Raw genomic sequence first — 24,850 nt, 5'->3', positions numbered from 1 at the left:
TAAATCCCTCCAGGCCATCAAGACGGTCACGGCCTATGCCCTGGGCACTCTGCTGCAACAACGACCGTCCTTTTGTTCACCAGGAGGGAGGTCCAACATGTCGGGATCATTCTCTTACCGCCAACTCTTGCTCCTTGACCCAGGAAGCCCACAGGGTACGCGCCAAGGCCTTCGGAGGTGGCCGCCGCCGTAGTCCAGGACCACAAGGCGGCACACTGACTTCCAAGCAAGATTGAATCGGCCAGGAAGTCAGGCCACCACCCATGCACCTCATTGGAAGGCCGTCTGGCGTACTTCATTGCTGTGTGGGAGACATATCCACTGATCGTTGGGTGCTGGACACACACACGGACACACACACACAGTGTCTCTCTCGCTCTCTCGCGCTCTCTCTCGCTCTCTCTCGCTCTCTCGCGCTCTCTCTCGCTCTCTCTCGCTCTCTCTCGCTCTCTCTCGCTCTCTCTCGCTCTCTCTCGCTCTCTCTCGCTCTCTCTCGCTCTCTCGCGCTCTCTCTCGCTCTCTCTCGCTCTCTCTCGCTCTCTCTCGCTCTCTCTCGCTCTCTCTCTCGCCCGGCCCGAGCAACATGTGCCTCAGAAGGTCTGGGCCATGTTAAGAAAAGGGGCGATAGAGCTGGTCCCACGGCAACTCTGGGGCTCCAGAGTTTAATCAAGATACTTTCTCTTAAGCAAGAAGACCGGGGGCTGAAAGCCTGTTCTTGACCTACAACAAATGCATGAAGTCCCAGGAGTTTGGGATGGTCACACTGGAAAACGTGCTTCCTAACCATGTGCGAATAGCTAGAAATGTATTCATATGTTTACTCTTAGTTGGTAAAACTGGATGCATTCTCTAATTTGTCAAACCATTTTGTCTGAGAAATCCCCCCCCCCTCCCCCAATAGTGTTGGGTAAGGCTCTTTCTGGACCAATTAAATTAGTAGTCTGTTATACAAAAAAAATTATATGGTTTATTTACCCGGGTGACTGAACTCAATCTCACCAACAAGTATATAGAAATCGCATTTTTGAATGTTTCTTCTTTACCTGTCTGCCTCCCCGTAGCATCTACCATTCCATACTCTACCCCGAGGAAGGCGGTTTCTGAGATTGATGGCTTACAGGTGGCCTGCCGAAACGTAACCAGGTCTGTTAGTTGGGAGTCTTTTGCCCCAGGAACTGACTCTTAGACCGCACTAAAAATCAGTTATTGTAGAAGTTTACATGGGCAGACCTGCTAATTGAGATTATTGTGAAAATGCATTGATTTATTGTTTTGCATTCTGTTTTTTGTCATTCCATTGATTGGCCTCTTCATTATTGTTTTGACTTATTTTGTTCATGTAACTTAATTTTTTCTCTTATGTTCAAATTGATTGTATCTTTTGCAAATATTTAATGTATTTCAGTTAAATACAGTATTTATTGAACACTAGTTTCTTTCTTGCTTACTTCTTGCTGATTGAGCTCTGTGCCCCAAGGCTAACTAAAATAGGATATCTTTTGTTACAAAATGTGAGTAAGAATTGAGACTTGGGATTCAGTTTTGAATTTTTCGTATACAGCTTTTTGGATCACGTGTTTATTATCGCCAGCTGCAGCAGGCAGACTTTCAGTTGTTGGATCTAGAGGACACATACTTCCACATCCCCATACACCAGTGACATCGCAAGTTCCTGCGATTCGTTGTCCAGGGGAGGCATTACCAGTTAAAGGCTCTTCCCTTCGGACTGAAGTCGGCACCCAGGGTCTTCAAGTGCCTAGCGTCAGTGGCGGCCCATTTGCGTCTACATGGGATTCATGTGTACCCATACCTGGATGACTGGCTCATCTGGGCCAAGTCAAAGGACATTGCCGTCGATCACACGGCGAGGACCGTCCGACTACTGACTGATCTGGGGTTCGCTTTGAATTATAGGTGCTGTTCCTGGCAGCCAGGCTCGACATGGTGTCCTGCCTGGCAGCTCCTGCAAAGGAGAGGGTTGTAGCGATCTAGGCCCAGGGGCAACGGCTGTTGGCACTGAAGATCACCATAGTGAGGACCATCAAGTAGCTGCTCGGCATGATGTCGTCCTGCATAATAGCTGATACGGCTCTGCAGGTTCCGGATGCGTCCACTCTAGGAGTTCCTCGACACCTGTTGGGGTCCGGTGTCTGGACACTTCACGACAGGATCGCGCTCGATGAGTTCCGTCGGATGATAAGGTGGTGGGGCGTGTGCTCCAATATTGCCGGAGGCACGGAGTTCCAGAGTCGTCCCCCTCCACCCTGGATCAGGAGACTATCACGACGGACACTTCCCTGGAGGGATGGGAGTCCACACCGGACGTCTTCACGCTAGAGGCCTGTGGCTGCTGGAGAAGATGCTACACATCAACGTACTGTAACTACGGGCAGTGTTTTGGGCCCGCAAGTTGTTCTGCCATCCCTCAAGGACAAGGTGGTGAGTTTCTTCATGGACAGTACCACCAGAGTGTTTTACATCCAGAAGCAGGGGGCACCAGATCCCCCAGCGCTCTCCAAGGAGGCGCAGGACTATCGCCCGGGGGATGGTCCTTATTCCATTTCACCTGGCAGGAGTAAAGAACACCTTCCCCAACTCTTAACCGGGAGCTTCGCTCTTGCCATGAGTGGGAGCTTCGGCAGGATCAAGTGGACGACCTTTTCTTCAAATGGGGCAGTTCCTAGATGGATCTGTTTGCAACAGCGACCAAGTGCCGGAGATCCGCCAGCAGGTTTCCTCAGCTAGGGAGCACGTGGGACGCATTCCCCTTCCCCTAGGACGGCCTGTTTCTGAATGCGTTCCCTCCATTGCCACTGCTACTTCGCGTCATCGGTCAACTCAGACGGTACCGGTGCAGGATGATCTTTGTGGCCCCCGCGTGGCCAAGGCAGAACTGGTACCCTGACCTTTTCAGCATGTCAACGTCTCCGCCAGTCAAGTGGTCGCGGACCTCCTCTCCAGTTAAGGAGGCGCAATTGTGCACCATGAACCAGCATCGCTGAACCAGAAGGCCTGGCTCCTGCAGCACTAGAGTTTGGTGGTTGCGAGCTTCTGGCGGACTGCAGGGACGTGCTTGCAGAGGCCAGAGCATCGTCGACTTTGACAAGCTACGGACGCTAACTGCAGCGTTTTGCAATCTGGTGCCGGTCGTAGCCGGTTGCAGAAGATTGACCCTCTAAGGGTCACGCCCCTCAGGTACTTCCATATTTGCTGTCGTTAGCTAAATCAGGGCTGGCTCACACCTCCATCAAGGTACATTTGGCGGCTATCTCCTGCTATGCCAGGTCCTCTCCGGGACGGTCTTCACTGTGGTCGCACCGTCTTGTCAAGGAAGTCATCAAGGGACTGTTCCGCTCGTTCAGCCGGTGAAGGCTCTGGCACCGGTGTGGGAACTCCACGTGGTGGTGACTAGGCTGATTGGGGGAGGGGGTGGCCCCATTCAGCCCCACTTAAGTTTCTCTTGTGGAAGACTGCTTTCCTTGTGGTCATCACCTCTGCAAGACGAGTAGGTGAGATGCAGTCCCTATCCTGCAAGCAACCTTACTCAACTTTCCACGAGACTAGGATGGTGCTGTCGACACACCCCTCTTTCAAGCCCAAGGTTGCCGACTCATCTCAACAAGCCCTTGGTGTTGCCTGTGTTTTTTCCGACGCCTTTGTCGTCGGTGAAGAGGGCTTTGCACTTGCTGGATGTGGCTCGAGCGTTGACTTTTTATGTGGCCCGCACAGAGTTAACCGAAAACTTCCCAGCTTTTTGGGAACTTTGGTCCTGTGAACCATGGGAAGGCTTCCATTTCCAGGTGGCTCTCCGGTTGTATCACTCACTGTCACCGGTGGCAAACCGACCAATGCCTGGCCATCCCAGAGCCCATTCTACCAGATCGATCGCTGCTACGACGGTGTTCCTGTCTGGTGTGCCCCTGCTGGACATTTGCAGGGCTGCTACGTTGAGGTCAACGCACACCTTCACGAAATTCTACTCCGTCGACCTGGATTCCAGGGAGGAGTCAGTGGGCAAGCAGTGCTGCGCAACCTGTGCACTTGAAGGTGAGCTTGGTGAGGAGGCAAGAGTAATTACTTCTGTTAAGCCTTGCCACCTCACGTGGTTGTGCATGTGTACTGCTATGTATTCTTTTTTCATGAGCATTTGAATCCATGCCAGACCCTATGCTGCTGAAGGAACAAGTTATTTACCTCAAACTGTTCCAGCATGGGGTCTGGCATGGATTCACATGCGAACCCTCCCTCCTGCTGCTCTTCTCTTGGTTCTACTGCCACTTTACGTACTACCAAATCTGAAGATGGCTGCCTGGGGAGGGGCTTAAGTAGAGGGCAGTCATTAGCTCGGGGCAGTATAGCCTAGAGCTCAGTGATTGGTTTATAGTAGAAAGACCGTTCAGAAACGAAACAAACGTTTTTTTCTTTCACTGAGGATTCCCAGCCTGACCATGAATATTCATGAGCATGTCAATCCATGCCAGACCCATTCTGGAAAACAGTGACATGTTTAAATTGTTCCCCATCATGGACACAACACAAAAGTAACAAATATCTTACTCAAAGGGATACAAATTACCCCTGCAACACCTCACTGTAACACTATTACAAATCTTGATGTTTATTTCCGAACATTCTGTCTCCGTGCCACCCACAGCCAACATTGCACTTGGTCAATCCTCAGTACAAGGCTCTAATCCCCATTTGCAGCCGTTTTTGGTTTGTAACCCATTTTAATTTCAATGGCATTACCACTCTGCTGAGGCGGCCAGTAACGTGTTATCGTCACTACACTTGTAACGTGCCCCCTGCTTCACCTCTGGCACATAACTCTGATGTGGTCCTACAAAACCTTTTTTTATAGCCTTTTTGCCTGGTAAAAGCAAAGTTGATGAGGTCTCTGAACAAACTTTACTCCCTAACCAGTTGTGATGTGAATGGATATCCTAAACCTTACTGTCAGCTCTGTTGCTGAGAGTGCTGGGTCCAGTGTCACATTTCTCCCACTGTAGACTGTCTGCCGAAGGAAACTGTATTTTTGTCAGGTCAATGTTCATAAATTGGCTCATGTTTGTGTTACAGGTAGTATCAACATTTCATGGAAGGAACGAATGAGCACTGATAGTATCTCCAAAATGGTTGCACTATGAATTGTAGCATATAGGAGCATCCTGTTTTGTGAGGGGGGGGTTGCTTCAGGAATAGGCTTGGCTAACAGTGTTTTTATTCTTTCAGGATAAACTTTATAGCTACAATGAACGTCTGAAAAAAGAGCTGAAGGACCTGCAGGAGTGGGTAGAGGAAGAAACTAGGAAAGCATCAGAACTTAAGGTGAGACAAATGATTTAATATTTGTGTGGAGAGTCTCTGGGTAGACGGGGAGGTCACTTAGAGTACAAGTAGCAGAGGTGTAGGAGAGGACATGAGACCTTCCCCAAAATGTGCAAGGGGCACAGTGGCAGGAGAGATGATAGTAGGCTTCCCTTGAGAGTACAAGAGCACAGCTGGAGGACAGATATCCCTTGAGGGTACTGTAGCAGATCAGGTGGACGAGACAGACACTCCCACATCATTTGTTAAATGATAAGACACACCTCCCCCTGTAGCTTTTGTGGTGCTCCACACCATGACAAGCTGATTGTCATCCAGAAATGTCCAAATCAAAACAAAGCCTAGTAATTCTATTTGACCTTACCACTATTCATATAAGGCCAGGATAATGTCTCCCTTCTCCTGGTGCAGCAGGGCTCTGCGTAGCTTTAGAGTTCTTTTGAAAATCGGATTTTCAAACATTCTCTTGACACTTTCTGTACCAGGGCTCGCCATTCAAGGTCTTTGGGTCTCCCCTTTTCTTGTGGGGTTACTTTTCAAGGGCTCTTACATGAAGTTTGTTTGATCCTTATGCTTTGGCCGGTAATGTTCTTGGGTAATAACTTCTCTTACTGGGGGTATCCCTTCAGGGCTAATACTATGCTCCCTCTGCCCCCTTAGTTTAAGATTATTTTGGTTATTTGTTCATCAACTTCTCTTGTCCGTATGTCAGACTCTTGTTTTCACTATCCTCTGTTTGATAATTCGAGAGTTTGGCAGGTCTCCCCTCCTCTTAGGGTACTTTAGCCACTGATTAATAGCCTCTTTCTTTTCCCTCTTATGATTACAGTTCAGATTTATCAGCTTTACAGTTTGACTTTCAACAGTTCTACTTACTGGGATGAGTTGCTTCACTCGCATAATGAATCCCTTCTGGCCTTCTGGTCTGCCCATTCTCCATGTTAATCTCTCTTCCGACAGGGCAACGCCTCCAAGGCCCGCGGTCGCCCAGGACTTCTCGCTTGTTTTCTCTCTCGTTTGGTTTCCCAGCCCTCTCCTCGCTGTCTTTTCGCTTTCCCTTTGTTGTATGATCTGGTTTCGGTGGGATACCTCTACAGGTTTTGGGTTATCGCCTCTTTGATTTCTTGCTGATTCGGTACGCTGTCTCCCCAGCGTCTGGGGCTCTGGTTCAGAGCAGTTCCAATAATTTGAAAAATTGTCACCTCCCTTACGCAGCCCAGGTTTCTTCTCTGCTGCCGTATGATTATCTTTCTGATCTCGGCGTGTTCTCTTCTTTAAACATCCTTGGCACAGTTAAGTTGAGGTTGGTGCTTAAAAGGACTGCTTTGTTTCGGTACATGGTAACTCTGTCCTCAGCCCAGTATTCGTTTTTATTGCTGTATGCGACCATGGGGAATGGGTTGGGTGTTTCTTAGAGGAACTGGAGTGCTTATCCCTCAAAGTGTAGTGTCTCCCATTGAGGTTCCACTTGCCCAGATCCCTAGGGAGGGTCTTGCGGCGTGGGCTCACCTCCCTAGCATCAAAGAGGGAGGCTCTCCCTTGGGGAGAAGGGACAAATTTAATTGTTTATCACAATACAAAGAGCTGGGCTGGTGGAGAGTTATAAGGCATACTTAGAGTACAAGGAGCAAAGCAGGACCATGGAGAGATTAGACTTCAGTGAGTCTCAATGGACTGAACTTTTCAGATATGGTGGGGTGCTCCTAAGAGTAACAAAAGCAGAAATGGTGATCGGAGAAATAAGGGGTCACTTGAAAGTTACAAATGATGGGACTATAACTCTGGGACCTGCTGTGGACTATATATATATATATATATATATATATATATATATATGGGGGGAACTGTACACACACTACAATACTGTGTAAGTAGTGGTACAGGCTGAATCATGGGAGCAATGATGCCCTTATGTCCCATTTCCATAGTTTACTGCTTGTTCTACAAGGAACGTTTTCGTAAGTGGATGCGGTTCTTGGTGCCTGAACCAAACATACTTTAGAAAGCTCCAAAGAATTTCTGTCACTTCTGTTTCTAGTATCTATGTTGCTTTGTGATTCCATCTTCCCAACATGTTAGGGAATACGCAAGACGATCTACACTTTCAATAGGGCATTTTTCACTCTGTGCAAGGTGATGTCCTGTAAAAGAGGATCCACCCCGAGACTTGAGTAAGGATCTATGTGGGTTGGTGCAGCTTGGCATCAATTTGGTGGCTGCAATCTAAAGTTGATCAAAACCTACATTAATAGAGCAAAATCATTTTTTCTAAGTATTATTGTGCTGGTACGTCTCAGCTAATGGCCATCAAAGCAATCTATAATTGTTGCAAGGATTTTATCCAATGATAATGGGTTCCCAGTGCTTCCCTCCTGTTGGGAATAAGTGTGTCCTGGGTACTGAGTGCCAGTAGAGTGATATATCTGCCTGACTGGGAGACATCCTGAGCCTTTGACTGGCAAGAGGTGTGGTCTCTGAATGCCTTTGTTCAGTGTTGGGGTGATTCCTCTCTGCGGCATATAACGCGTTTCAAAATCTGCGAGGAGCTGGCCAATTCTGCTACAGTCGCTACCTCTCCTCTTCCCTCCAAGGCCCTCTGCACGACATTGGGCTCTCATTTCACTACTGAAACTCAGGACATCCTGTCCACCCCCTCTTCCTCTACCACTTCTGGCCCGTCCCTCCTCCTTTATCCTTCTTAGCCCTGACGATGTTTGTAGCCAAATCTGATCTATGAGGGTCTCGTGAAAGCAGGTTCTCCCCTGCTCATCAATAACAATTAAGGATCATCGACCCTTGCTCCAGCATTAGCTGATTTCTGCAATCACTCCTTTGCCACTGGAACTTCCCCCTCCCCCTTAAGCAATCTCTTGTGCACCCCCTTCTATGAAGCCATTGGCTGATCCTTCCTCTCTGGCTAAATATGCCTTGCCTGGGCAAACACGGAAAAGCTGGCCATCTCCCAGATTAATCTACATACTTAATCTGTTGGTTGCATCCATGACCACCACCAGTCTGGCTTCAGAGCTGCCAGACGCACAAACTGCTCTCCTGAACGCATGTGAAGACTTGCTCTCCAATCTTGACTCTAATCTCTTTGCAGGCAACCATGCCATCCTGCTCCATCATATCCGTGAAAACCTTGGTATTACCGATCAGGCCCTGGTCTTCTCCCCTTGGTGTTCCCCAAGGGTCTAACCCCTCTCCCTGGCTCTTCAACCACTACCTGGGACTTCTTGCCGACTGCATCGCTACTTTGTGCTCCAATGTTATACAGATGACACTCTGCTCTCTTTCAGGCTCCTCTCAGCCACTTCTCTAAGCAGAGAGTTGGGGGCAGATCTATCTCCACGGCTGGGGCCTCCCTCTGAAACGGCCTCCCTGCCTCTCTCAAACTTGAGCAGAACCACCTCCAGTTCCGGAAGCAACTGAAGACCTTACTTTTCGCTTCAGCTTTCGCTCTTCATCTCCCCTGCTGATGCACCCGACTGCCACGTGCCCTGGTCACCCTCTGAGCTCGGGCCCAGGCTTCTGCATGTCCATCTGCCCTTGCACTGCCTTTGGGCTCCCCAGCACTTGAGGGTCTGTATCTGCAACCCTATAGTTACTTTTCACTACACTTATGACCCACCTGCTTGCTGCATGTGAGTTAACTGCACTTCCCCTGGAACTTTCCCCTTCCCTCTAACTTCTCCCTTCCCTGCACTTGCGCAATCTGAATGACACAAGGCCTAGTAATATTGTTATTTTGTCCTCCCCTTTGTTCCCCCCTCCTTGGCTTGTCGCAACTTGTGTACAGGTGCATTATAAATGCCACATCATATATTGTATCATATCATCATCCTTGTGTTCTTTTGGTGCTATACACTGATCACCCCACCTTTCCCTCTTCCGGTTCTTGCTGCTCATTCCCTACGAGATGTGTGCTTTAACTGTGGGTCCTCAATTTGATCGATTATGGGTGTGTCCTGGACGGGTAGGTAGGTAAATGGTAGTGTGGAGGAGTACGATTAAGTGACATGGATTCACATGCTCATGAATATTCCCCGTCAGGCTGGGAATCCTTGGTAAAGAAAAATCTGTTTTGTTTCTGAACTATCTTTCTACTAGTAACCAATCCCGGTCATAGGCGCAGTTCCTGAGTGACATCACTAAGTCTTTGAAGCCAATCCCAAGGACAAGCTTCCCAGGACATGTTAAAGGACCTTGCTCATAGGACTACCTCTCCCACAGAGGCAATACATGGAGCAGATCACAAACTAAACTATAGATCTAAGGGACGGGAGACAATGGGGGGGAAAACCTAATCAGCCCACAGAATTAACTTTCCCATCTTGAAGAGAACACTGGGGGGGGGGGGGGGGGCATTGATCTCCCTCCTGATCCCCATGCCCTGGGGCCTGAATATTCACAACCTATGCCTGCCAAATGTAGCAGGAACTCGCAGGAATTTTGGGTCCTTCCTTTCCCAATGTCGGAATCTCTATCATCCTACCCTTTCTTCCACTGACCAAACAAGTGTCCCCATTATTTTGCTGAATCTCAAGACTATGGTGCTTTTCGCCAAGCCTTTCAAGATATGTATGTATGTTCGATATGCCACACAAAGCCTCTGCAACAACTTAGTTGAAATCAAATGAGGTAATAAAGATCTTTTTGCTCATTTAGCCAGGTTTTGGGACATATCAACACACGCGTTTGAGCTGAAGATGTTCACCTAACCCCAAGAGATGATTTTAAAGGTGTCATGAGCCAAGTAGAAGATCCACCCTTCTCCAGCATGGGGTCTGACATGGATTCACATGCTCATGAATATTCCCCGTCAGGCTGGGAATCCTTGATAAAGAAAAAATCTGTTTCGTTTCTGAACTGTCTTTCTACTAGTAACCAATCACTGGTCTCTGGGTCATACTGCACCCAGCCAATGACTGCCCTCTACCGAAGCCCCTCCTCTGGCAGCCATCTTCAGATTTTTACTGCACGTTCAAGTGTTGGGAGTCCTCGTGCTTTAGCTCTCGAGCTTTTACTGCGTTTTGCGTTTATTTTTTAAGAGTTTACACTTATATTTTCAGTAATGCGAGCCTCAAGCTCCACCGATTCTACTTCCGATCAACAGGGACCCATTTTTGGAACTTTCTAAGCCCCTCAAGGGCCTCTTTTCGTCGTGTTTCCACTTCTCAGAGGATTCCAGAAGATCTTTGAGGCCTACCCCGCATGGTCATGGCCCAGGACAAGGGAAGCATGATGCCTGTTGGACCGAAGCTGTTCAGAAGCTGCCCTGGTTGCGGGCTACAGAACGTCTTTGAGGATGAGCATTCTTGGTGCCTCTACTGCCTTCACAACGACAAATCGCACTTGGAGAAGGACTGTGCGTTTTGTAAGAACATGTCCGAACGGATGATGAGGGATCGTCTTACTCGACTCGCCAACTGGCTGGAGGGGAAGAGCCCAGCAGCAGGTGAGAAGATGAAGAAGTCAGAGCGGTCTTGTAAGACCTTTGATGGCGCTCCTGCGACGGGGGCCCAACAAAAGGCAAAGCACTGAGTCCGCGGGCACCGGGAGCGCTGTTCGGTCGGGCTCCTCTGCTGCCAGGCAGGGCGCATTATCAGACAACATCAACCACGAGCCAATGCTCTGGCTTGGAAGAGGAAACCGGAGAACCTGGGTAAGCTTTGGAAGAAGTCCCGGTCGATCCTGACGGAGACAACTGAGGGGGGAGCGAGGCGGTGACCCCCCCCCCCACCCCCTTCCCCAGTGAAGGCCTCAGGCGAGCCCACGCGAAGGACCGGATTCACCCCGCTAAAGCCTCGATTGAGGGAGTCGTAGCGGCCCTGGCGAAGCCGGCAGACGCTATCGCAGTGGAGATGACCTGGGCCTAGTTTCCGTGCCACCGCGGAGGGAATCCTCTTTTCAGCCCATCGATGAGACCCTTGTGAAACCCTGAGCGGAGAAAGAGGGGTGGGTGGGGGCAGTAGCCATTACGGACACCGATACCACCTCTGAAGATGAGCTGGCTGGTGTCACAAAGATCCTGAACAAGAAGTTAGATGAGGTCCGGACCTACGGGAAGGATCCAGACAAGGTGGACGAAGAAAGCGAGGGCGGTGCCGATGAGGATCCGCGAGCCGTCTCAACCGGTGCCTATGCCACAAGACAACTCGGGAGCGATCTTGATGGCTATTAAGGCCTTGTGTACGGAGATGGACAAGGTTGCCCTTACCCCCTTTGGACGATCCAGTGGAGCCTGGACCGTGAGGAAGCCCACCGAACAAGCGGAGGAGAACTCATGCCCCCCTCCTCCTTTCCAACCTGTACAGCCTTCACCTCCTTCCCCCTGCTCCGAGGGATGAGGCGGGAACGGAGACGGTGGGGACTAATGACGACGGAATGGACCTTCCATCCCCACCTGCTCGGGTCTCCCCTCCAGACGAAATTGGCTCCTTCCACGCCATGATCTTCGGGGCAGAGCTGGAAGAGCTCGGATGCCCTGGCGAAGGAAGGTTTCCTCTACCAACGGCAGGAGGCCAAGAGGAAGATGGTCCTTTCGGTCCAGTTACTGGACTACATCTGGGATGAGGGGCTGGTGCTCCTGTAGAACCCGTCCACACCTCCTGCTAAGAGACCGGTATGAGAAGAAATACTGGGTCCCGGATTCTGCCCCATGTGCCTCAGGGCGCAGCCGTCTCTGGATTCAGTCTCCGCTGCGGCCAAGAAGAATGCGGCGGGGGCGACTACTTCAACTTCCCCTCCGGACGCTGAGGGAAAGAAACTGGACGGCGGGTCATCTCATCGGCGGCGTCAACTATTAAAGCGGCCAACGGTCTCGCGATTGTGGCTCGCTACGACCGGGAGCTGTGGTTTAAGATCGCTCCCCTGCTGGACAAGAGGGCTGAGGCCCCGGAAATCCTTCAGGAAGGCGAGGAGGCTTCGGACCATGCCATTATGTGGCCACGGACATCGCTGACACCGGCTTTTGCCAGATGGGCAACAGCGGTCGCCATCACCGGCGCAGCTGGCTCAAGGCCACAGACTTCCGCCGGGGCGTGCAGACCAGGGTTCTGGACATGCCCTTTCGACGGTAACAACCTGTTGACGAGTCACTGCAGGCCATCAAGGTGGACACCGAGACGGCTCGGGCCTTGGGTGTTCTTCAACGACGGCCGTCGTTTCGCAGCTCTGGAGGCAAGCAAGGTGCCTCCAAAGGATTCTGCAGCGGTTCCTCGTACCGTCAAGCGGCCTGCTCCTCGTCGCAGGAGGCCTACAAGGAGGCCAAGGCGGAAAGACTGCAGCCAAGTAGGACTGAATCGGCTGTCACGTCGGGCCCCCACCCAAGCACCCCGGTGGGAGGCCGCCTGGCGAAATTAGTCAGCGTGTGGGAGTCGATCTCCACCGACAGTTGGGTGCTAGATGCCCTGGCCTGCGGGCACACCCTGGAATTTCAGAGGGGTCCCCATATACCACCCGTGGCAAGGAAGGAAAACCATGTCCCGCAACTACTGCGGGAGGTATGAGCGATGCTAAGGAAGGGGGCCAGGGAGCTCGTCCCAAAAAGGCTCCATGGCTCTGGAGTGTACTCGCGGTAGTTCCTCGTCCGGAAGAAGACGGGCAGTTGGCGACCCATCCTGGAACTTCGTTGTCTCGACAAGTACATCGAGTCACAAATTCCGGATGGTCACCCTCCAGCACGTGCTGGAACAGCTGGAGAGAGACGATTTCCTATTGTCGCTGGACTTGGAGGATGCCTACTTCCACATCCCCATTCTAAAGGGACATCTCAAATTCCTACGATTTGTGGTCCAGGGGCGGCACTGCCAGTTCAAAGCCCTTCCCTTCGGATTGAATTCGGTACCAAGTGCCTGCCACCAGTGGCGGCGCAGCTGCGCCTCCAGGGGATTCACGTCTACCCCTACCTGGACGACTGGCTCATCCGAGCAACGTCAAGAGAACTTGGCGTCGACCACACGGCAAAGACCGTCCAACTGCTCACGGATCTGGGATTCTCGATCAACTTTGCGAAATCCCACTTGGTTTTGTCGCAAGTCACCCTGTTCCTCAGAGCCGACACAGTGGTGCGATTGGCCTCCACGTCGGTGGAAAAGATGAAGGCCATCCTGGGCAAGGTACAACGGCTGTTGACCTTGGAGGTGGCCAGGGTGAGGTCCATAAAGTCCCTACTCGGCATGATGTCGTCGTGCATCTACCTCGTGCGCCTCGCCAGGCTGCGGATGCGACCACTGCAGGAGTTACTCGACGCCTGTTGGATGCAAGCTGCGGGCAGCTTCGAGGACAGGATCTCTCTCTCAAGGAGACTTTCTGCCAAGCGATCTGGTGGTGGGGCGCTCGCGCGCATCTGGCGGTGGGCATGTACTTCCAGACCCCGGCACATCAGGAAACTGACGACAGACGCCTCCCTGGAAGGATGGGGAGATCACACTGGAGTTCTCCACGCAAAAGAGGCCTTTTGCTCCCAGAGGAGAGGTCTCTGCACATCAATGTCTTGGAGCTCCGAGCCGTGTTCTGGGCCTCAGGTCGTTCCTCCTGTCCCTCAAGGGCAAGGTGATGAGGATCTTCACCGACAACACCACCACGATGTTCTACATCCAGAAGCAGGGGGGCACCAGATCCCCAGCCCTATCCAAGGAAGCGCAGGATCTGTGGCACTGGGCCATCACCTAGGGGGTGTTTCTGGTACCCTTCCATCTGGCAGGAATAAAGAACACCATTGCTGACTCACTCAGCAGGGAGCTGCACTTGTGCCACGAGTGGGAACTGCGGTAGGATCAAGTGGATCTCCTTTTCCGACAATTGGTTGATCTGGGAATTGCCCCATCTGCGACAGCAACGAACGGCAAGTGCCAGAGGTTTGCCAGCAGGTTTCCCCAGCCGGGGAGCATGGGTGATGCCTTCTCATTCCCCTGGGACGGCCTATTTCTGTATACTTTCCCGCCGTTGCTTCTGCGACTCATCAGTCAACTCAGACGGTCCAGGTGCAAGATGATCCTTGTCGCACCGGCGTGGCTGAGACAGATTTGGTTCCCGGACCGTCTGGACATGTCAACCTGCGCTCCACACCCCCCCTTCCCCCACACACAGACAGACGCAGATCTTGTCAGAGAAGGAGGTCGCTGAACCTGCACGCCTGGCTCCTGCAGCACTAGAGTTCGGAGGGTACGATATCCCGGCAGACTGCAAGGAGGTGCTTGCAAATGCCTGGGCGTCCTTGACTCCCGTGCTATGGACACAAATGGAAGAGGTTCTCGCTATCGTTGCCCAAGGTGGGGGCTGGTGCATGCCTCTTAGATCCATCTGGCGGCTATCTCCTGCTACACCAGAACTCCTGGGCGCTCGTCGCTATGGTCCCATCGCCTGGTGAAAGAGTTCATGAAAGGACTGTCCCGATCATTCCCGCGGTGAAAGCCCCGGCCCCGGCGCGGGAGCTCAACGTGGTGCTGACCAGGCTCATGGGGCCTCCATTCGAGCCTCTGAATTCGGCACCGTTGAAGTTCCTGTCGTGGAAGACGGCGTTTCTTGTGGCCTTCACCTCTGCACGACCAGTGTGGAGGGATCAGGCCTTCTCCTGTAAACCTCCATACCTAACATTCCACAAGACGAGGGTGGTGCTGAGGACGCACCCCTCCATGGCCAAGCTGCCGTCGGACATCCATCTCAACGAGCCCTTGGTGTTACCTGTTTTCTTCCCGTCACCGGCTGAGAGGACTTTGCACTCGCTGGATGTAGGTAGAGCGCTGACGTTCTACGTGGACCGCACAAAGTCTTCGGAAGACATCACAGCTGTTGGTGAACTTTGGACCTGTGAACCAAGGGAAGGCCCTCTCGAAGGCTTCCATTTCCAGATGGCTCTCCGGCTGCATCATGCATTGTCACCGGTTGGCAAACCGACTGTTGCCCGGCCGTCCAAGAGCCAATCGCCCAGAGCGATTGCTGCTACCCCCGCATTCCTGTCTGGTGTTCCCCTGCTGGATATCTGCAGGGCTGCTACGTGGAGGTCGACGCACACCTTCACGAGAGTCTACTACGTCGACCGGGATTCCAGGGAGGAGTCCAGAGTCGGCCGGGCTGTGCTGCGCAACCTGTTCGCTTGAAGGTGAGCCTGGTGAGGAGGTAAGAGATGCTTAATGTTGAGCCTTGCCACCTCCCGTGGTTGCATGTGTACTGCTATGTATTCTTGTATTCATGAGCATGTGAATCCATGCCAGACCCCATGCTGGAGAAGGAACACGTTACTTACCTGTAACTGTTCTCCAGCATGGGTCTGCATGGATTCACATGCAAACCCTCCCACCTACCCCTCTGCGGCTCTTCTCTTGGTCCTACTGCCACTTTACGTGCTTCCAAATCTGAAGATGGCTGCTAGAGGAGGGGCTTAGGTAGAGGGCAGTCATTGGCTGTGGGCAGTATGACCCATAGACTGGTTACTAGTAGAAAGACAGTTCAGAAACCAAACTGATTTTTTTTTTTTTTCTTTACCGAGGATTCCCAGCCTGACGACTGGGAATATTCATGAGCATGTGAATCCATGCCAGACCCATGCTGGGGAACAGTTACAGGTAAGTAACCTGCTCCATACGTCTCTCAGAATAACTTTCCCTACTAGTGCATCTCAGTCAGTGTATGGGAGAGAGCAAGGTAAAAAGGAGACTTGACTATTATAGTTGCGTCCAAGACTGGTGTAGAACACAATTTCCTGTTACTATGAATGTATAACCCTTGCAATTGGGTAGCATTAGAGGGCCCATCTCATCGGAGGAAAGGGGACACGTGATGAATTTGTTTTTATTGCAGTTTATCAGGACGTACCATATTTTAATGCCGGAGAAGCACTATTAGCAAGCTTGGAAATGGGATGGCTTGTTGGAGGTGGGGAATAAGTTAACTAACACTACACTCTAGGTACAGTGTTGCCTTCTTATGCACCACATTTTTAATCGCCAATTTATATTTTCAAGTTAGTCAATGGAAAGGTATCTCTGCTCTTGTGGATAGCAGAGCTACCGGAAACTTCATTGATTTAGCGTTTGCTCAAAACCAACAGACTGGTATTGAATTCCGAAAGGTCCGCAAACCCATTATATCTGTAGAGGGGTCTAAACTACTTCAGCGCTCATTTCCCATAAGACATTAAGTCTTATGTTCTGTATGCATGTCCACCAGGAAGTCTTATGTTTTGATGGCATCACAGCTCCTAACTTCATTCCCTGTTAGGAATCTCTAGGTTGGAATATCACAATCCTAGTATAGATTGGAAGAAAAGAGGCTGAATTTAATTCTCCCTTTAGTTGAAATAACTAATCATCCAATCATCTCCCCGAGATCGAGACAGTGTGCCCTACATCGTCGTTGCCGGGCAGAAGATTGGCATACCACGAGAGTACCGTGATTTTCATACGGTATTTTATCCTGTCAAAGCCAGCACTCTCCACATCGGCCCGGAGCCAACATACCCTATTGACAAACGTATGCCGTTTCAGAAAATGAAATTAAGATACTCAAAGTTGCTGTGGACGAAACCTGGTAAAAGCCTTTATTCGTCACTCTGATTTCCTTTTTTTCTGAAAAAGGATGTTGCTGAATTAAAACCATGTAGATTATAGGCAATTAAATGCCTTCACTGTGAAAAACTGGTGTGCACCACCCTTGATGCAAGTTCTCTTCGTTCGCAGCATCTATACCAAATTGGATTTAGAGGAGAGGGCGCCTACTATCTCGTAAGTATATATCCCGGTGATGAGTGGAAAACGACCTTCCGAACGAGATTCTGACGTTACGAATATATAGTGATGCTTTTTGGCATGTGCAATGCCCCTGCAGCCTTCCAACATTTCTCTTAAAGAACATTTTGAACGTGCAAGTGTTTTGTTTTTTTTTTTTTTTCTTTTTTTACATCATGGCAACATATTGGTTTATTCTAACCTCTCCCAAAAACACGTTAAACACATCGGAGAAGTACTTTGGTTATATGCTAAGATCACTAAATGTCTCTTAAACCATAAACGGATTGCCTCCTTATTTTGACCCATTGTATTGAGATGTGCACCTTATATTGATGCCATTCTGGCCTATACTCAGGGGTGTAAAGGACTTGCAAAGATTATTGGGGATTTATAGATATTTATAGGTGGTCTATCCCAGATTACTAATTGTTCATCCCTTTAACACTATTCCTAAAGAAACACACCTTTTGTTATAGAATCGGAGTACCCAAGATGCCTTACCGCCTTACAAAGCAGATTTACTTTTGCACCAATTTGGCATCTCCACGAACCCAGCAAACCATGCGTAAGTGGAAACTGATGCATCCACCTATGCTTTTGGAGATCTACTATTGCAAACCCAAATACCAGTCTTATCCAGCCTATCATATTCCAGAAATTATTACTTGGCCACTTTTGCTGGATGTGGCCTGTCATCCGATATTAGTTCTAACGGACCATCGAAAATTTGGAATTCCTACAAACTGCCACAGCCACTTTTTTTTTTTTGTTCACTTAGAAACCTGGTCAAACCAATACCAAAGCATACGCCTTATCCTGAAGAAGATTTCCAGGTGAAACTGAAGCGAACCCAGGGATTCCATTTGTTCTGCCAGAGAAGAACTTTATTCTCCCAACTCATCCAATACCTCTCTGGGAACAAGAGTTGAAAGATAAACTATACACCCTTCCAAAGAAAGATTTTTGGCAGGTCATCCTATGCATGACTAGCAAGGATTCTGTTTCAAAGGGGAGCAACTATGGTTACCCACAAAAAGATACCAACTATATCCTAGTGAAGTTCATTTAGGGATTAAAAAAGGTGGTCGTTCCATGCTTTAGTCGCCAGAGTGTCTGAACTCTACCAACAGATGCCAGAAAAGGCCAAGAAGGAAGCATCCTCTTCCAGAGGCGCGAGGCAAAGAGGAAGACCATCACGACGGTGCCCCTCCTGGACAAAGTTTGGGAGGAGGGCCTAGCTTTGATGAGGAATCCGGCCCCAGCCAAGAGGAATAGGCTGGAGAAAGTACTGGGTGCTACCCAAGTGCCTATGATTGCAGCAGTCTCCGGACTTGTGGTTTTGGCGGCTGCGAGGAAGAGGTAGTCTAACCCTTCGTCTTCCTCCTCCCGAATAGTGAGGGGAAGAGGTTGGATACCATGGGAAGAAGGGTGATCTACTCCGCAGCATCGTCAGTCAAGGCGGCCAACACACTTGCAATCCTGGACAGGTATGACAGGGAACTGTGATATAAGATGGCCCCGATTGTGGAGTTCCTGACCGATGACTAGCGGGTGGTGGCGATATCCTCCAGGAGGGGGAGGTGGCATCAGACCATGCCATCACAGTGGCCCTCGACATGGCTGAAACAGGGGTCCGGCAGATGGGGAACAGTGCCTGCCTCCTCCGTTGTCGTGGCTGGCTGAAGGCCACCAACTTCGCTTGGAGGTTGAAACGAGGGTGCTGGACATGCCCTTCGGGGACAACCTCTTTGGGAAGATAGTGTCGGAGTCCTTGCAGGCCCTTAAGACTGACACCGAGATGGCCTGGGCGCCCTTCAACACTGCTCTTCCTTTCGCGCCTCCGGCGGGAAGACCGGCAGATTGTCGAAAGATGTCTGCAGAGGGTACTCTTCGTGCCGTCAACCCTCCCGGTGCACAACACAGGAAGCCTACAGAGGCCGTTCAAGGCTTTCGGAGGAGGTGGCCAGCATCGTCGCCCCAAGGCAGCACGCAGGCCCTGAAGCAAGACTGAACCGGCCAGGACGTCGGGTCCCCACCCATGCACCTCAGTGGGAGGCCGGCTAGAAGATCTCCACTGACCGATGGTTGCTGGGCGCTCTCGCCTATGGACACACCCTAGAGTTTAAGCTGAAGTGTACGCTGATACTGCCGGTGGCCCAGCAGGAGCAGCACATCCCTCGACTGCTGCAGGAAGTACGGGCCATGACAAGAATAGGGGTGATGGCGCAGGTTCCAAGGCGACTCTGGGGCTCTGGAGTGTACTCCAGATACTTATTAGTAAAGCAGACCGAGGGGCCCATTCTAGACCTGCTTCATCTCAATCAGTACCCACAGTCCCAAAAATTCAGGATGGTCCCGTTTCAGCACGTGCTCGGCCAACTGGAGGCAGGAGACTTCTTGACATCACTGGATCGGGAGGAAACCTACTTCCGATGCTTCTCGTGAATGGGGACGTGGAAGTTCCTGCGCTTCATGGTGCAGGGAAGATGCTACCAATTCAAGGCTCTCCCCTTCAGACTGAAGTCGGCACCCAGGGTGTTTTCGAAGTGCCTGGCGCCAGTGGTGGCCCATCTATGTCTCCAAGGGATAAACGTGTACCTTGACGAGTGGCTCATCTGGCCAAGGTCAAGGGAAGTAGCCGTAGACCACACAGAGGACTGTCCAGCTGCTGACGGACCTGGGGTTCAGTCAATTATCCAAAGTCCTGCCTGATACCATTGCAGAACGCACTGTTCCTGGGAGCCAGGCTCAACGCGGTCACCTGCGTGGCCGCTCCCTTAGAGGAGCAGATGGCGGCCCGGCTGGGCAAGGTGCAACGGCTGTTACTGAAGACCGAACTAAAATGTGGTAAAAAACCCTCTTTTGTGTTTTGTTTTCGGGGAGCCTGTATCTAGAGGGAATTTAGTAAACTATATAGATACAAAGGGATGCAGGCTACCCCCCTCCCTTCACCTAAAGGTATGACAAACCCCTCCACTTTTTGCAGACACCATTAGTCTGTATTTCTTATCAAATAACAGATCCCTCAAATGTAGTAAAGGAAAGACAATTTTATTTGTGAACATATTGTTAGAAAAAACCACTCTTTGAGCAATTGTTATAGAACTTCGATTTTTGGTTGACGCCATATTAAGTCGTATAGTGTTTCATCAGTATACAGTTTGAACCATTTGTAGTGAGTTCATGAAGAGTTAGTAGAACAGTGACTTTGTGATGTTATTCAAAACATTCCAAGTCGACACTGTTGGTGTTCTGACATAAGACGAGAATGCTGCTGTGAATGTCTCCCTCCTTATGCTTTCCTCAGGACTGGACTTGATATAAATGAGGGAGTCTTCTTATACATAGTGTAGAAGTCCCATGATTGCTAAAACAATAAAAAAGGTGACATTTAATTAATATGGAGGCTATCTGTGTGCAATGTTTATATATGCACAGAACAAACATGGGGGGGAGTTTGCATACCTGTACTATGCCTTTTTGGTGAATTGGGCTGTGATTTCATTGGGTGTCATCTGTACACCGGTCTCTTGAGCCTAACCTCTGTGGTAGGTTAGGTGTATTGTGATGCTCACACGTACTTTGGTGACTCTACTAACCAAAAGTGAGAGCTCACTCAATTTTGTGTGTTCAAGTGCCGAACTCCATGTACTGAGGAGTCACGGCCTGACGGGAAATATTTATGAGCTTGTGAATCCATGCCAGACCAATGCTGGAAAACGATAGTTACAGTTAAGTAACTTGTTAGTTCTGCTCTAATGGAGACATTTCTTAGGAGACTGAAAAGATATTTTTACAAAAATGTCTTGTAATCCGTACTTTCTTTGCACTTAGATACATGCTGCTTTTAATACATGCTTAACATTTAAAGCCTCCTTCGATTTGGCACTCGTATTAGTGCTCCTTCGTGTTCCATTGCTCTCTAGATTCCATGGAGCTGAACATATCCATGGCGCTGCGAGGGTAGCATTCCTTCCTGTGGCGCTTCTCTCCAGAAGCCATGGTTATCTGAGCTGTGTAGGTAGCACTTCTTCCTTTGGCTCTGCTCTTCAGGAACTTAAACTCTGTTAAGGAATTGCCTCAACGGAGTGGAAGTGTGGATGCTAAATCAGTGAATGTTACGCCAGGTACATATGATTTCTTTATCGTTCAACGAACAAGAGAGACGTGGGGAATTTTAACGGCACCAGGATGTAGCCCCCAGTACAAGCTATGGACATTCACTAACTAAAACACCCTGATGCCCCCATGTTCTCTTGCAGCATTCCGGGACCAAGATTAACGGGTCATTCAACATATAAAGAACTGTACAGAAATTTCATTTCATCGCTCAAATTAAATCTTTATTTGAAAAAAACAAATATAATCAACACTAAAAACATCTTAAATGTCATCAAAAATACATAAAAAATGTTGTCAAAAAAGTGACAAGTGCAGTGCAAATAGCCACAAACCTTGTAACACAATATCACTACATACCCACATATAAACTACCAGATGACTAACATCAGTCAACTGCTATACCCGTAACTAACGTTGGAAAACTGGTAGATTAGCCTCAAGTTATTGGGTATTGTAACATTTCTAGTATGAAAACATGTTGGCGAATCCTTTGCTCAAAAGTTCTGACTTGATTTCATCATTCAATAAAGCACACTTCATTAGTACAGTATCCCACAAAGCCCTTTATCATATTCACAAATGTTTCATACAAGCCATTAACTTTAAGTTGAACACCCTTTTATCCTACAGAAGAGATGGTCTCATGATTTTAAGCACACTTCACTTAGTCTATTCATTTCACACTATCTTTTTTTTTAATGGGGAATATTTTCTTTTGCTTTTATACGAAAGTTTCCATAACCAGAAACCTTGGTGTGTATGGATACTTTTGACAGTTTTAGTCAGGGGCCTGGCCCTCTGGAGCCGCAGCTGGTCCCTCCAATCACTGTGTTGTGAGAAATACAGGTCCTTCTTTAAATGACCTCCTTAATGTCCCTTTTTAGTCGTTCCCAGTCTGCTGCTTTCAGATGTGCCTAGACGCCTTCAGGGGCTCTGTGAGATTGTCACCTTCTCAGCAGTGTATTTTGCATGTCTGGGGCCACCTCCCACACGAAGGGAAAGGATACTGGGAATCCCCCAAAAATGTCCCTAGTCTAGTATTTGCGTCCTTTTCATTATGACCTGCGGTGCCCTCCCTTTGCTCCCCTCCCCACCCCGACCCCCACCAAATGTAACTGTACCTTTCCCCACACAGCACTCCTTTACAGTTGACAATCCTGCTCAACATCCTAACTCGCTGCTCACACCTGATATTTCCTCTCTCTCTCTCATGCACACTATGCTTAGGCTAACCTCCACTGAGATTCCATTTATACAGCCCAGCCTCACATTCATGAAAGGCGCTATCATTTGATTTTAATATTGGTACATAAACTCTCGAGCACTCTTCTGCCAGCAGACATGGAAACACTTTATTGTTTAGTTTTGTGTTTCCTTTAAACTCTTGTCAATTGTCCCTTCACAATACATTTATCATCAGTTACCCAGCATACATGGGTTTGTTATACAGCCTGGGGCAGGACAAGGCAGTTAAGGCAGAAAGCATTACTGGCTGCACACAGGGACCAGTGATGCACAACCTAGGGCTTGATGGGGTAAAGTTTTACAAAGGGCACTACTGCTCCGGAGGCACTGGATAGGTGGGGCAGAGCCACCATATAAGGAAGATGCTGACCATTAGCTGATAATTGGCAATCAGTAATTTGTGTTAGGCATATGATTTTCTAAGTTATTGAGGGATCCAATATAGGTTACGTTTTATAAAGATATTTGTATGATGGTTAATATAATAATCAAAAATAATGTCTCGTTTGCTTTAAATCCTATTTTTAAGGGAAATATTATGAACCAGAGAGAAAAAATCATTGGTACATTTGAATACCTGAAACAGTTTCTGGAGCAGGAGAAACAGCAGCTGCTCAGCAGGCTGGAGAAGGAGCAAGAGGAGAACCTGATGAAGATTCAGGAGAAACTGATCCAACTGGAGGAACAGCAAAGCACCCACAGGGACCTGATCACAGAGCTGGAGAGGAAGTGCCATGAACAGGACCTGGAGTTATTGAAGGTGAGAGGAGATCAGAAACCTAGAGCATTACCCCGAGATCAAGCATCCTGTTAGCCTTTTCCTTTGTGGTTTTTGCATGGTCTGACATCCTGTAACCTCTGCTTTTAACAAGTAAACAGTCACCAGTGAGAATATGATGCTGGCCCCAAGGGGTCAAGCCTGGTGAAAACAGGGAGGTGAAATGATTTAACAGAGATTTGCACTCCTCCTGTTCCAGTGTCAGGTTAGAAGAGAGATTAACACCTATCTTCCCATCTAACGGTTGTCCCCTGAGGTCTGGTAGAGGTTCACCCTCCTCCTAAACAGAGGCTAGAAGCAAAGCTCCCACTTCTGGTCGAGAGACCTAGGCATTTAGATGGTTGGTGTGAAAGACCCTGAGGCCTCCTTAGGATTGCCTAAGTCCACCAAATAATTGACCTCCAAGTTTTACCACAACCTTGACGGGTTCAATCCATTTGTCATGTAAGGCCCTCTGCCTTGTAGGTACCATAACTAGAACTTGCTGGTCTTGAGTAAACTCGACCATGTTGGCCTTCTGGTCATGCCAATGCTTCACCAGAGCCTGTCCTGCTTTCAAGTCATCAGATGCTTCTGTCATGTTTGTCATTCTCCTCCGGAGACCCAACACATAGTCGGTGACTCTCACTGGCTTGGGGGAAGGAGCACTCTCCAACTCCTCTTTAATTAGGGCCAAGGGCCTCTAACTGGATGACCATAGAGAAGCTCAAAGGGACTAAATCCAACTCCCTCCCGAGGGACTTCCCTATAAGCAAAGAGAAGGCATGGCAGTAGAAGGTCCCATTTTCTTATAAGGGGTTCTTCTAAAGCACTGATCATGCTCCTCATAGTTCTATTAAACCGCTCTACCAACCCATTCGTCTGGGGATGGTAGGCAGTTGAGAACTTGTAAGTCGCTCCAGTTTTTCCACATGGCCTGCATGTAGTGGGGCATAAAGTTTGATTCCCTGTCAGATGACTGATTTAGGAAAACCTACCCTGGTACAAATACCAAATAGGGCCTTGGCAACAGCCGGAGCAGTAACAGTCCTCATAGGTATAGCTTCAGAATACCTAGTAGCATGGTCTACTACAACCAATATAAATGGATTACCTGAAGAGGTTGGAAGGTCTAAGGGACCAACGATGTTGATTCCTACCCTATCAAAAGGGACTCCCACCACCGGGAGAGGCACCAAGGGTGCCACATTCTTGGCTCCACTCTTGCCAGATATCTGATGTCTCCTACAGAATGTATCTACATCCGACCCCAACTTAGGCCAGTAGAAATAGAGAAGGCCTTTCCTTGGTGTTCTTAACGCTCAAGTGACCAGCCAAAGGAATCTCCTGGGCCAACTGTAGGAACTGATGTCTGATCGCTAGAGGCACTACAAGTCTTCTGTAGTCCCCTGGGATAGACCCAGTAGTTTCACTGTAGAAGAGGCCATCTTTCCAGTATAACCTGTGCTTCCCTGGCTCTTGCCCGTCCAGCTGGGAAGCTGCCTGTTGGCGAAGACCTTCAAGAGTAGGACACTATGACCTCTACTGAAGTCTTCCCTACAGGAGCCACCTTCTGCCAGTAAAGACTGCAGCTCAGGATGGTCTTTAGGATCCGGATCCCCAAAAGGGGAGGGTCTTTTTCCAGCTCTGAATCTTCAGCAGCTGA

At 49.3% G+C, this 24,850-nt stretch overlaps 1 protein-coding gene across 1 annotated transcript in view; it reads left to right on the top strand.

Moving 5' to 3' along the window:
• The window catches only part of LOC138521812 (E3 ubiquitin-protein ligase TRIM39-like), a 187,275-nt gene that overhangs the window by 51,953 nt on the left and 110,472 nt on the right, over positions 1-24,850 (top strand). The window contains exons 2-3 of the mRNA XM_069634928.1: positions 5,233-5,328; positions 22,957-23,187. Of these exons, the coding sequence (XP_069491029.1) occupies positions 5,233-5,328; positions 22,957-23,187 (327 nt within the window). The remainder of the gene's footprint in view (positions 1-5,232; positions 5,329-22,956; positions 23,188-24,850) is intronic.

The sequence above is a fragment of the Ambystoma mexicanum genome, chromosome 13 (genome assembly GCF_040938575.1).
Source record: "Ambystoma mexicanum isolate Mex_15411 chromosome 13, UKY_AmexF1_1, whole genome shotgun sequence".
In the NCBI taxonomy this organism is placed as follows: domain Eukaryota; kingdom Metazoa; phylum Chordata; class Amphibia; order Caudata; family Ambystomatidae; genus Ambystoma; species Ambystoma mexicanum.
This window is presented reverse-complemented; position numbering and strand designations above follow the sequence as displayed.